The sequence below is a fragment of the Lytechinus variegatus genome, chromosome 2 (assembly GCF_018143015.1).
Source record: "Lytechinus variegatus isolate NC3 chromosome 2, Lvar_3.0, whole genome shotgun sequence".
NCBI classification, from domain to species: domain Eukaryota; kingdom Metazoa; phylum Echinodermata; class Echinoidea; order Temnopleuroida; family Toxopneustidae; genus Lytechinus; species Lytechinus variegatus.
This window is the reverse complement of record NC_054741.1, coordinates 68,519,267-68,531,951: the sequence shown is the minus strand read 5'-3', so window position 1 is coordinate 68,531,951 and position 12,685 is coordinate 68,519,267. Positions and strand designations below refer to the sequence as shown.

At 35.2% G+C, this 12,685-nt stretch overlaps 1 protein-coding gene across 1 annotated transcript; it reads left to right on the top strand.

Annotated features, from left to right (window-relative positions):
- The first annotated feature begins 4,192 nt into the window (after window positions 1-4,192).
- Window positions 4,193-11,953, top strand: LOC121408784. Its single transcript, XM_041600417.1, has 3 exons — window positions 4,193-5,273; window positions 7,105-7,254; window positions 10,283-11,953. Exons 1-3 carry the CDS (start codon window positions 4,462-4,464, stop codon window positions 10,497-10,499), a joined length of 1,179 nt encoding a protein of 392 aa, XP_041456351.1. The 5' UTR covers window positions 4,193-4,461; the 3' UTR covers window positions 10,500-11,953.
- The last annotated feature ends 732 nt before the right edge of the window (window positions 11,954-12,685 follow it).

Below are 12,685 nucleotides of genomic sequence, written 5' to 3'. Positions count from 1 at the left end.
TTTTCTTGTAGAATAATAACATATTTACATTATGTTTATTTACTTGAAAAGATTATTCTGTAGAATTACTCCTTTTTTGATGGGGAATATCCCCAGTGCATTGTTAATTGTCATGGAAATACACTTCTTATATAAAACAAAAATATTTGCATAAAGTAAAATCCAGTTGACAGCAAATGAACAATCTGAATAGTAGATTTTAAAATGGATAAAATATTCCTCTTAAATTTATCAGGGAAAGGATTTAAAATCAAAATTAATACAAAAATGAATATTTACGGATTACAATTTTATCCTTCAAACTCTGACATCAATGAAGAAAAAGTGAAATAGAAGAACTGAGAGAAACAAACTTTAATTGCAAGTATGTATTGGAATAGTACAGCTAGGTTAATTTGTAATTAAACAAAATGCATATGACTATTTGGTGGTGCAATTGTGAAAATAATGATAACCAATAGGTGGTACATGCTACCCAAATTTCTCCAGCTATTTTGTAAAATGCCATTTTCATAGAAAAGAAAGAAATTATTTTCTACTTGTACATTCCATATATCATTGAATTTTGATATATTCAATCATCATGAACCTGTAAAAAATTGCATTTCATGGAATTTATATTAAGGTCTAAATGACATACAGATCGTATGTAACATCAATTCACAAGAAAGAAATATTTTGATTCAAATTATTCAAATTACTATTATGTTTTTCCCCATTTATCATTAATTTGCTTTTCCTACTTTTTTAATTGCTCTTAGGTTTGATTTTCCCCTTTAATATTACATCAGTACATATTATATTCTAGTTAATGAAAACCTTGGCCTTTTTAGTACAGGGGGCTATAGTTTCTCTGACATGAAAGTTATTCTAAAACAAACAACATTATAAAAGTTTAAGTGGACTGACGGCATAGACTAATGCATATTTTTGTATTATTATTATTGAACATGTACGTACAGTTTTATTAATTTTCATATAGTATGGAAGTTATCAATTCTTTCTGTTCTCCAGCAATCAATTTATAATAGCAAATGGTCTACGATTTGGTAGACAAAGTTGATGATCATTATAAAACTAAGCATAGTAAAATAAAATTCATGTATAACAAAAATTAATAGGAAATAGTAAAAGTACAATGACACAGACATACCTGAAAGAATTACATAACCTTTTATAATTGTATTATCTAACATGCTTGCTTTGGGTGTAGTAATGTCGGTCAAAATAATATTGTTTTGTTTTGTCTTGTTATTTCAGAAAAACCCATACATCATAAATAAGCTATATATATTCTACAATTTACATGCAACCCCCCCCCCCAACAACTCTAGTTATGGTATACATACAATTTCGAACAGTATTTTTGAAATCAGATTTCTTATTATAGCCAAGTTAAAATACTAGTAGTTGATATTTTGTTTGTTGCCAAACCACTTCTCATTTGGTCTGTGCAACCTTGAATCTTTATTTTTCCTATGCGTTAATGAACCATTAACCAGGAAAAGGTATTCAGACAATTGTTTTTATTATAGTAGAATAGGTTGTTACAAAACCAAGACATTGACCTTCACCACATGAGTTCCATTTAATATAAAGGTAATGATATTTTCAGAGTATATTGTTTTCAGGGCCCAGGGAACTCTTTTTTTTAAACTGGGGGTGCTGGTGTAAATCTGTCTACCCCCCCAAAAAAGGGGGTTTCACGACAAAATTAAGGTCATTTTGGTTCGGAAAAATTTGACCAGCAGAAAAGGGGGGATTTCATTACAAAATAAAGGTCATTTTTATTACATTTCTCCATTTGTAACACCTACCAGAATTCCAGGGGGTGCTGCCGATAGAGAATGATACACTCAGCACCCCCGCTTTCCAAGGCCATGGGTATTAGAGGTGAAGTCTATCCTGGGGCCCGTTTCATAAAGGACTTGCAACTGTTGTAACTTTGCAATTATGGCAACTACCGTGGAAACCTTGATTCTGATTGGCTGCTGAGCACTGTTGCCATGGTAGTCGTCATTATGGCAAAGTTACAACAGTTGCAAGTCCTTTATGAAATGGGCTGCATCATGTTTAAGATCAATGTTATTGTTAACTTTGTGACGCCACATAATCGCGCACCGCCCCCTAGGTCCATACGCCTGTCCATAACAAATAATAGGTTTCTAGCTCAGTCATATTATTCCTATGGCGACCGCACGGTGAGTCGAAAACAGCCGCTTTAATATTTTTTGTACCAGCTACATAAAGGTGGTTTCAATCAAAGTGGATAAAACGGCTGTTTTCGACTCGCCGTACGACCGCCTTAGGGCAAATGTGACTGAGGTATTAGCTGCATGCATGCGCTTAAGAAAAGAATAAGCAGAAATAACCAAAGTGTTGATAATAAGCATCAAATCAAATATGGTCGAAATTGATAAATATTGCGATGGTTTAATTTGGCAATAATGACCATCAAATTGGTCTATTTCTGTCTGCCACATCTTCACTAACACATTGATCAGTATTTTGACTAATCGATTTAGCTATGAACTTGTCCATTGTGAAAAGGTTGTGGCTTAGGTGGTGTAAAATGTCCTCTTGGTGTAAGGACGAATCAATGAATTCGATGGGGGACACGTGCCAATATCTTTCATCCATGTGCAAAGCTCACTGATGAATTCATTACGTTTTGAAATATGGTTCTCAAATAATTGCTATAAGAATTCTATTTTTCTGAATCAGTTCAATAATGAAATATAATATATAGCGATCAGGGTAGGGGAACAAGATGATAAAGTTCATCATTTTCAATTTATTGGATAAGTTATGAAAAATATGACCTCTAATTCGGTCGAAGGAAATACTTGTAGATGTAGAATGTTAAATAGGCTCATTATATCAATCTTTATCACTTTGTTTTGTAGGAATCTTTATTATTCATTCACTTCGATTGAAATTCATGCATACATCATAAAAAATATTAAAAATTAATTGCAGCTGTGAATACACAATTCAAATGACACTGTAAACAATTGAAAAATTCCTAAATAATATAACAAATTAATTGCAGCTGTGAATACACAAATCAAATGACACTGTGGACAATTGGAAAATAAACATAGCATATAAATTGTATCAGGACAGAGATATAATCCAAAATCATACAGAATTAACATTTTCAACAACGGTATGCAGCTACAGCAACTTGAAAAATATGACATAAGGTAGTCCCAGCGCAATAGGCGGCGGAAGCGGGGCGGGGTGGGGGGGGGGAGGGGACCTGTCCCCCTAAGAGAGAAAGAAAAAAAAACAACGAGCCAATAAACAGACAGGACAGAGGGCAGTTTACACTGGCAGTGCTTGATGCGCGGGCAGTTTACACTGGCAGTGCTTGATGCGCTGCCAGACGAGGGACCCCCTCCTTTTCTCATCCTTTTTATTTTGGTTAATATTAAAATCCTTTAAATATTCTCATTTTTTATAGTGTCACGTGATTATGTTAATCACGATTTCCATTCTAGTGCAGTGCGCTAATAATATCGTCAGCTTTCATGTTCTTCTTCCGATAGCCTCAACAAAATAATTGAACTGCACGTCGTTGATAAACACAAATCAACAACAACCGAACAGAAAATAAATTCGATTTAGAACGAAATCCAATATACAAACTTTCGTCGGTCAATCATCGAAGTAGAATTACACAAGAAATCCCTTTCCTGATTTGCATATCCCTTCTCTCTGTACCTCTCCCTTTCATTATTTTTTTTATGGAGTCCCTCTCATATACCGGTGACGGTTCGTGACAATGGTTTTCTGAAATCGACCCGGTTCCTATTTGATATAGTACAAAGACCCTGTCATTTACAATCCTTTCAAAACATATTCTCAATATACAGACCTATGAAAAAACTATTAACGCATTACACGTATCTGCTGATTACAATGGACTCGAAAAATATCAATGAGTTAATCAATTGGAGTATTTTGTTGTTAGCTGATGCTTTGTATATAGAAAGTGGAATACTAACTGGACGTTATTCAGACGGTATATTTCCCAAAATGGATAGGAAACATTAAGCATATTAAGATATGAGAAACTGAAAATAACGGCGGAGCTACATTCGGATATTTGTATTATGGAATTATTATGTTTACTTATTTAACAGGTTAATATACATGATACAGCAAAAGGGTTTGGCCATATTGGCAAATAATAATTTATTTTGCATATTTTACAGTGGTCATGGTATTAAAATGTTTGTAAATAAAGACTAAGTGTTTTTGGCGCTTTTGGCACCGGACCTACGTCCCATCGGACGATGGAGGAGCGCGGGGTTAGGAGGCTATTATAATGGTCATATAAAAAGAATATCGCCCTTTCAATCGGTCCTTAGTTCAGTCCGAAACCTTCAAACTGTTCTCACCCCACCAGTAATCTCACTGTAATTCCCTCATCCCGGGAAGTCGGAAGACGTGACGATGCGGCCGTTGATTCTTTCCTTCGTAATCGTATTAACGTGGTGTTTGCAGTCACGCGCCGACATCGCCTGGAATCCACCGTCATCAAGGACGTCACACCTTTCGTCACCGCCATGGTCATCGCAACAATCTCAAATTAGATCGTTGAACTTCCTCAGCATCTCAAGGTCGATGGATGAACTCATGATCGTGCTGCAACTCGACGACGTCTCGGCTATCCAGAGGGTCGTCGGCGACCACAGAGGTGCCCGGATGGTTATTCTTCAAGCAACAGATGGCAGGCATCTCATTCGTAATATCTACGATCCATCGTACAATCTCAAGGAATGCAAGGCAACAAAAAATCAAGATGACATCGATGAATTCAGGTCCAGTTTCCAAATGAAATATTCCTCCGAGTATCTTTCAGAAGGCATCATCCACAGATTCAATCAACGGTCATTGAAACGCTCCCAATTACCCTCCCTTGCCAGTGTCAATTTGGAGTATGTCCACAACGCGACCAAGTCAAAAGAGGTTTTTGTCCTACCAAGAACCACGAGGAAGGAGCTTAGACTTCATCCTACGATTCGGATGATGACAGAAGTCATGGAGGCCCGAAGAGTATGTCGAGACATGGAGAAAAGTTTGAAGGCCCATCTGATGATGGCGGATAAAACTCGGAATGGTGATAGAGTGGTTGATAATCAGGGACTTGGTGTCTTCGAAGAAGGTGTAGAGTTGGATATCGAGGATGAACGAGTCAGCAGAGAGAGGAGGAGTATCTTCATCGTTCCTGGGACACTTTGGTGTGGAGCGGGAAACATCGCTGAGTAAGTCTATACTCCTCCCTTTTTTCCAAGCCTTAAGTGTGAATGTCCATTATTGCATGGAGAAGATTATTACTATGATTAACACATTCATCATTCTACATTACTAGACAGCAGTTACGCCCATCCGCCTTGCTGTGCCAACCATTAAGGCCCTTTCTGATTCACATTATTTTGAGTTACATTCATCATGAAATGAGTAGATTACAAATCCCTTTTCAATATCTTTAGGAATTATAATGAAATATTTTCTCAACGATCGTTTCCCTTACACTCCATACAGACAGATATACAGACAAGATAGAATTCTCGCTAGTGCTTTATTTTAAAGTGTATCATTTTAAAATCGTGTAAAAAGGAATTCTTAATTTAGAGAAGCTCATTCTGATATCAAGATTTCAATATAGCATGTAACTTATTAAGTATATTTTCATGTATATTCAAGCACGAACAAAGTGGAGAGTCATCATAATTATAGAGGATGTTGGCTAAATAATGTGTACCTAAAAATGACGTCTTAAAGAGCTGATAAAACAGAAATCGATGTCGTGTTGTAAAAAGGGAAACGATGTCACCATGATGGGTATTCTTTATGGAATGCTTTTGAAACAAAGTAATTCGCAAAAGTTAAAATATAAGTAACTCGTCTACGTGTTGGAAATTCTTCCACTTTATTACTTAAAAAATGTATGTGTCCCAAAACTATTATGGTGTGAATGATATTTATGGAATGACATCATTTTGGATGTATTTTTTCGATTTGCACGAGAATTTATTTTTGTCGAAATCCCTACCCAAAATCAAAATAACGGCAATGACTTTTTCCCTATTTCTTTTAAAACCATTTCTTAAGTATGGACTGGGCCGAAAATTACAGTATATAAACTTTGCTTATAGCTTCCTGACATTCAATCACTTAAATCGTAAAATGAAAATTAAAACGACCTCTCAAGGAAAAACATTAGGGCCAACCAAAAGACACTGGTATACAGATGGGGGTGGTTGGAGGCCAAAGGCCCCCCCCCCCAAAAAAAAAAGTTTCAAGACCAAGAGAAAAAAAGGCGAAGAGAGACAGGGAAAGGAAAAAACGTGAATTCCAATATTACTGTCAGAATATTATGATAAAACCTATCACAAATTGGATTCTAGTTTTAAAAAGGTCGAAAATTTCAACTCGCTCGCTTCTTCGTTCGTAGCTTTTTAAATAAAAATTTTGCCCCATGTGCTATGTCTGCATGGCACCTCAAAAATTTGAGCTCATGATTCACTGGATAGATTTAACGGTCATTGCATTTTTGTATGATGGGAATGTTAATTGATATATTCCCCAAAATAATCCACATTCTAATCTTTGCCAAAGTACTGGAGAGGCTGATAAATTTAAAATGCAGACATAAACATCTGAAAATATTTAAGCATGTTTAATGAGGGATAATTTGTATTTGGCGTCTGATGATCTTGTTTGAGATACTACTGCCATGTTGTATTTTACAGTTTAGAACTATTAGTCTGCCGGTCAGAATTTTGCCTGTGATGTACAAAGTACGCATTAATTATCAATAATACTGGTTAAATATAGACATGTGATGAAATAAAACGATGAATCATCGAATGAAATAATAAATAAGCAAATATACATGAATCATTGTGTTGAATTACAAATCAATCAGTCAATGAATCAATCAATGAATAGATTTTTTCGTATTAATGTAAGAATGGTAAGAATATATATAATTATTTCGCGGAATGGTCGTTAACCTTGTTTAGATCATTGTAAATTACTTTAAAGCTTCATTATATATATTAATTTCTTCTTCTTTTTCTTCTTTATCAGTTCTTATGATGATCTCGGAGAACACGAGACTACGGACATGTGTTGTCGAGAACACGACCATTGCCCTCATACCATCGAAAGCTGGCAAAATAAATTCAGTATATTCAATCATCGTCTCTACACCCTCAGTGATTGCCGATGTGATGTCAAGTAAGAATATAAATTGATTTTTTTTCTCCCATGATTAGAGGGTTTGTTGATCCCATAAAGCCCATAAGTTCCTATTTTGTCTTTGGTCAAATCGACTTTTTGGTCCCATAAATAACGTCCTGGCGTAGATAACTTCACTACATTTCCTTTTTGTCCCTTGAATAACGTCACGAGGCGAGCCCCAAATCCACTTGTTTTAGTCAGTAGTTGACATAATTGGATAAGATTTTTAGTTTCATTTAATCAATTCATTTTACGAAACATTATTGAACACAATAGTGGGGATTATAACGCTCTTCTTTTTTTAGAGGGGGGGGGGGGCTTGGGGTGGGGAACAATTAAAGTAGGATAGAGAGAGAAAAATATAATAGTTCGGTCGCTTCGCTCCCTCGATTGTATGTCTTGTGACTATAATTTACACTTTTTTGCCCTATTATAAAAATAAATAAATAAATTGAATAAATAAATAAACAAATTAATAAGTAAATAAATAAAATCATGGCGATCGCTGGCCTGGGGTAGCGTTGCATGCAGTTATTTCTGCCTTTGACTGGAATTGTTGTATCTGTATGTTCTAATGTAGCTCCACGGTTCTTGGCTTCCTTGGATTAAAGTGTTAGTATCCTTAGATGACTCTAAGGTGTTATTCGCACATTTATTTGTTAAGATTCTTTCAATTTAAGGCCTTTTTTATGCTATTAATTAATATAACTTACTGTGCATGACCTTACAATATTAGTTCCCTTACATCAAAGGGATTGTCCTGAAGAGAAGCGCCTCTTGATTGTGGTTTCCTTAAAATAAAATGCTTGTCATTCAGTATATCATTTTCACCCATTATAAATATAAAAACTTTTGTATACAAATAAAAGAATCCAGTGTCAAAACAATACTGTACAATGAGAGAGTTATGAATTGAATAGAATAATACTCTTGGTGTATAATAACCATGTAATTTTACACAGTCATGACGGATGAAATACCAAGGTTATACAGCTGTTAGATATTCCGCCATGGACCCATTCATAAATAATGACGAGAGTTCAATTCACTTCTGCGTAGCTAGGGGTGGATCCAGGATTTCATTGAAAATGATGCCAAGAAATTTTACGACAACCAAAGATTAGTTTTCACTTCCCCATAAGTACACTAAATTACTTTATCAAAATCTATAAAACCCCTAACAAGCCCCCCCCCCCCCCAAAAAAAATATATATATGCTAAGGGCTTTGAAGAGCACAAAGGGGGTTCTGACAATTTTGAGGTAAAGGTAGAAGGGGCGTGCCCCACCCCCTCCCGACCCAATCCGTCGATCTGCCACTACTTTTTAAACGGATGTTATAGACTCGCCACAAAATCCATTTCCGTTATGAAGGTAACAAATCTAGGAAAATTTAATTCTCTCTGCGTAATTGTCCTATATAAATCCACCCTCTTTTCAAGGTTCCAGTTAACAACACCATAATGTATTTTAGGAGTTGTGCTCGTTTCTACTTTTTAGAAGGCCTTTGCGTTAAATCATTTGACTTTCCCAATGTATCAGATCATGACAATGAAACCATTGATTATTCTACATATCTATCTCCACCTATTTATCTCATAATTGATATGGTAGTCCATACATCGACGAAATTTAACAATAAAGATTATTTTATTTGGTAATATCTGACAACGCCATATGTGGATACTTTTACGATTAGTTTCACCTAATTCACCTCAGAAATCACCCGAAAAAGCCTGTAAAGTACATCTTGAATCATTTTCCCCAGTGGTTATCAAATGGGTTAATAGCAATTGGCAATGGAAATTCAATTGAGGATCCAGAAAAGCTTTTACATTTTACACATAACAGGTGAATTATCTGGGTTTTGATATTTATTTTATAGGCCTATAGATTTTTTTAAAGTCTACATCTGCTCCCGGCGGTTGCAATTCCGAATGATGTATAATGGAGTCTGATACCTTATTTTATATTGTTTTCAATTCGATTTCTTACTGCATAAAAAAATTGACGGTGAAAGTGACTTTCAAGGAGTTCTTGAGAGGAATGTAATTGGATATTACGACAGCTTATGCGCCAGAATCCCAACGGAGAGTGTGCAACTTGATGAAAAGTGCAAGACCCTCTTGTAAAAAGAAAGAAAAAATATTTTCCCAGTGAGCATGAACACTAATCCGTCATCTATGTTTTGTGTGCAATGATAGATTTTAGTTTTATCTGAATAACTCTGGTTGTGATTGAATATTACTTTTCATTGTTTATGTCATTTGTATAAAAAAATCTGATCGGATTAAATACCGAAGGGGTTGGGATTTTGCAAATCATTATAAGCGTTATCATAATCGATTTAGCGTCGTCATCATGCTGATGGCTTCAATTCGTTTAGGTTTTATTAATGATTTATTTATTTATTTATTTTTGCATTTGGAAAATTTCTCTTATGTTTTTTATTTGACACTGAAAAAAAAAATCAATATGTTGGAATTTTCTGTAGAAGTTTCTTCTTGATGCATATAATTATCATCAATGTTATTTATAATTATGTATTGGAAGATGTCTGATATTGTGTTTTATTGTAACATTCATGAAAAAATTATGTTAAATTTATGAGTTGTCTAGGTATCTGTAAAGACATCAACGTTCTATTTGTTATATATAATTTATTTTGTATATGAATTGAAGTTGTCAATAAAAACTACTCAATAAAAAAATCATCATTATTATTTTGCAGATAATATGTATTTATGTATAACAAAAATCATTTTAGAAACAAACTGACAAATAACTGTGAACTACATGTATGTTTCTCCCGCTCCCCCTCACTTCTCTTTCCCCCTTTCTATTCTCCCTATACCATACCTCCCTCTCGACATCTCCATTTCTCTCTCTCTCTCTCCCTTCTTTCTCTAATCGTTTTTGCCTCTTCCTATTTTTCACATGACCCCTTCTCTTTATCTCATATATTTCTTTCCCATCTCTACGATCTAATTTAATCTGTGCCCCCCCCCCTCCCTACCCTCTGTGTAGATTCCGTGATTGTTTGCTGAGAGTGAATACCAGTGTATCTCGTTCGGTTGGAGATGCGTACTTCAACCTTCTAGGATGCGCCTGCTTCAACATCAAAGAAGAAGAGGAGTGCATCTCTAGATCGTGGTGGCCATGGAATGCTTGCTCGAGATATCAACAGATCAAACGAGCCATCGTCAACTTTATTGGACCAGTACTCGATTTCATGACTATGTAATGAATAATGATGTAATAGTACAGGAAAAAGTGATCGCTTTGGGATTTAATACAAAAAATGCTTTTAATACCAACCATGCCAAATCATTTCGTCCACTCCTTTCCCAAGCAAAGTGATCACTAGACACAGGTTTTTCTTGTGCCGCCCCGGTGTGCCGCCTGCATACTCTCTTGTAATAGAAGCTTGAACATTTTGACAAATAAAAATGAAAACAAACAAACATTGTTTTACAATGAGTTGCAAAACCATCTTATATACCATGGTTATATGGAAGCAATATAGGCCTACAGCTCTTGGTTTTGAATTTTTTATTGTGGTAAAATGATCACCAGGAAACCGTTTCACCCTTGTTCGTGTGGTATAACATTATGTAAAAAAAAATAATTAAAATGCACAGGTAACTCATGATAGATTAAAGTTTAAATTAACCACCTTGCACATGCACTTCCCCTAGTTTTGATATGGCTATTGCGGGAAAATCATTGTGATTTCTTTTTTCCAAGCGGGTTTGATAATGACAATGACTACAATCGGTTATAGAAGTAATATGTAGTAATAGATAATATATAGTAATAGATAAAATACTGATGAAATTAGTGGAGGTACTGGGAATGTCAACAATAGTAATACGACGTGGTATCTAGTAGAATGGCCTTGCTATATGATCACTTTTATTATTGTCTATTTCCAAACCATTGGGGGAAATGGCTCGATGTTATCAGGGACTCACGTCCCTGATGTTATATGAAACGATAATAATTCATTCAGAGCTATTTACAAATTATGATAAATTATAACCATTAATACAATTTCTTGATCAATCGTTTTAATCAAATTAACTTTCATGTTTCGCATATTCTCACATGGTCCTCATTGCTTCAATATCCGTTTCTTATGTGTGTGCAAAATGTGACAAGCACCCCCCCCCCCAAAAAAAAGAGGTTTCACTAACAATGAAGAAAATTTTGTCCCACGCAAAATTTGGCAAAGGTTTTTACTTAAAAAAATGAAGTTCATTTTATCCCACGTCCAATTTACAAACGAAAAAATTGTCCTCACAATATTCCCATTAAGAATATTTGCTGCGACTCTCAAGAGGGGGGGGGGGGGGGGGGAGGGCACGGGCCGGATGTGTCCCCTGGATCCGCCACTGTGTATGTTTTGATAACATTAACATCTGAATTTTTAGCATTTTTTTTATGCCTATATGTGTGTAAACCATCGACTGGTGATGAGAGAACCTGTAATATGTACCAGTGTCATTTTTTCTATTCCTGGCCACCGTTCGATTGGTCGTTCAATTTTCTATGATTTGTATTCCTTTTGCCAGAAATAAAATAAACAAAATAAAGACTTAATTCCCTCTTGACTTATTCCCTTTTCCAATGACACGTCTGACCAGTATACTTATGAAGAGAAATACATATTGATTAAAAAAATATGAAGTTCATTGATTATTTTTAGTACATTAACGTCATTATTCATTGTGTGAATTTGTGTCAAACTGTAATGGAGTGAAAATGATGGGAGTCTGTAAAGTAAAACAACGGACAATTACAATATATAAGGAGAGAGCGCAGTTTATATAGGGAAACGAGATGGAGCGAGGGATAGAGATGGGGGGGGGGGGGGGTGAGAGGTGGAGGAGTGTGTCGGTTGTGAGAGGAAAAGGGATGACGCGCATAACACCTCTGTGACATTTTAAAACTCTTAAACATGGCTTATCTTCACCGCCTACTGTGAAGGAAACCAAAATACAAGGGGAGTATCAATATTATCAGAAAGAATTTATGGGAGGAGCAATATAAAAATTGTTTTTATAAAAATCGGTTATAGAATAATGGAAATTTGAAAAGTCTCCATCTATTTGTATCTAAATTTTCAGATTCTCCCCTTTATTTTTACATATTTCACATTATCTCCTCCTGACCTTTTATGTGGTGTGAATTATATTCTCTCGTGACATACACTATGCCCAGAAGGAGGCAAGATGCAATTTAAAAGATAATGGGTAAATCTGAAAATTGGTGTACAAAACAAAATGGAGAGTTGTCCACAAAATCAGCCATTTTGAAGTATGTTTATCAATTTGAGGATCCCCATACAAAGAACAACAAGACTTTTTTTGAAATGTCCATATTTCATAACCGATTTTGATGATTTTGATGAAACTTGTTTTAAAATGT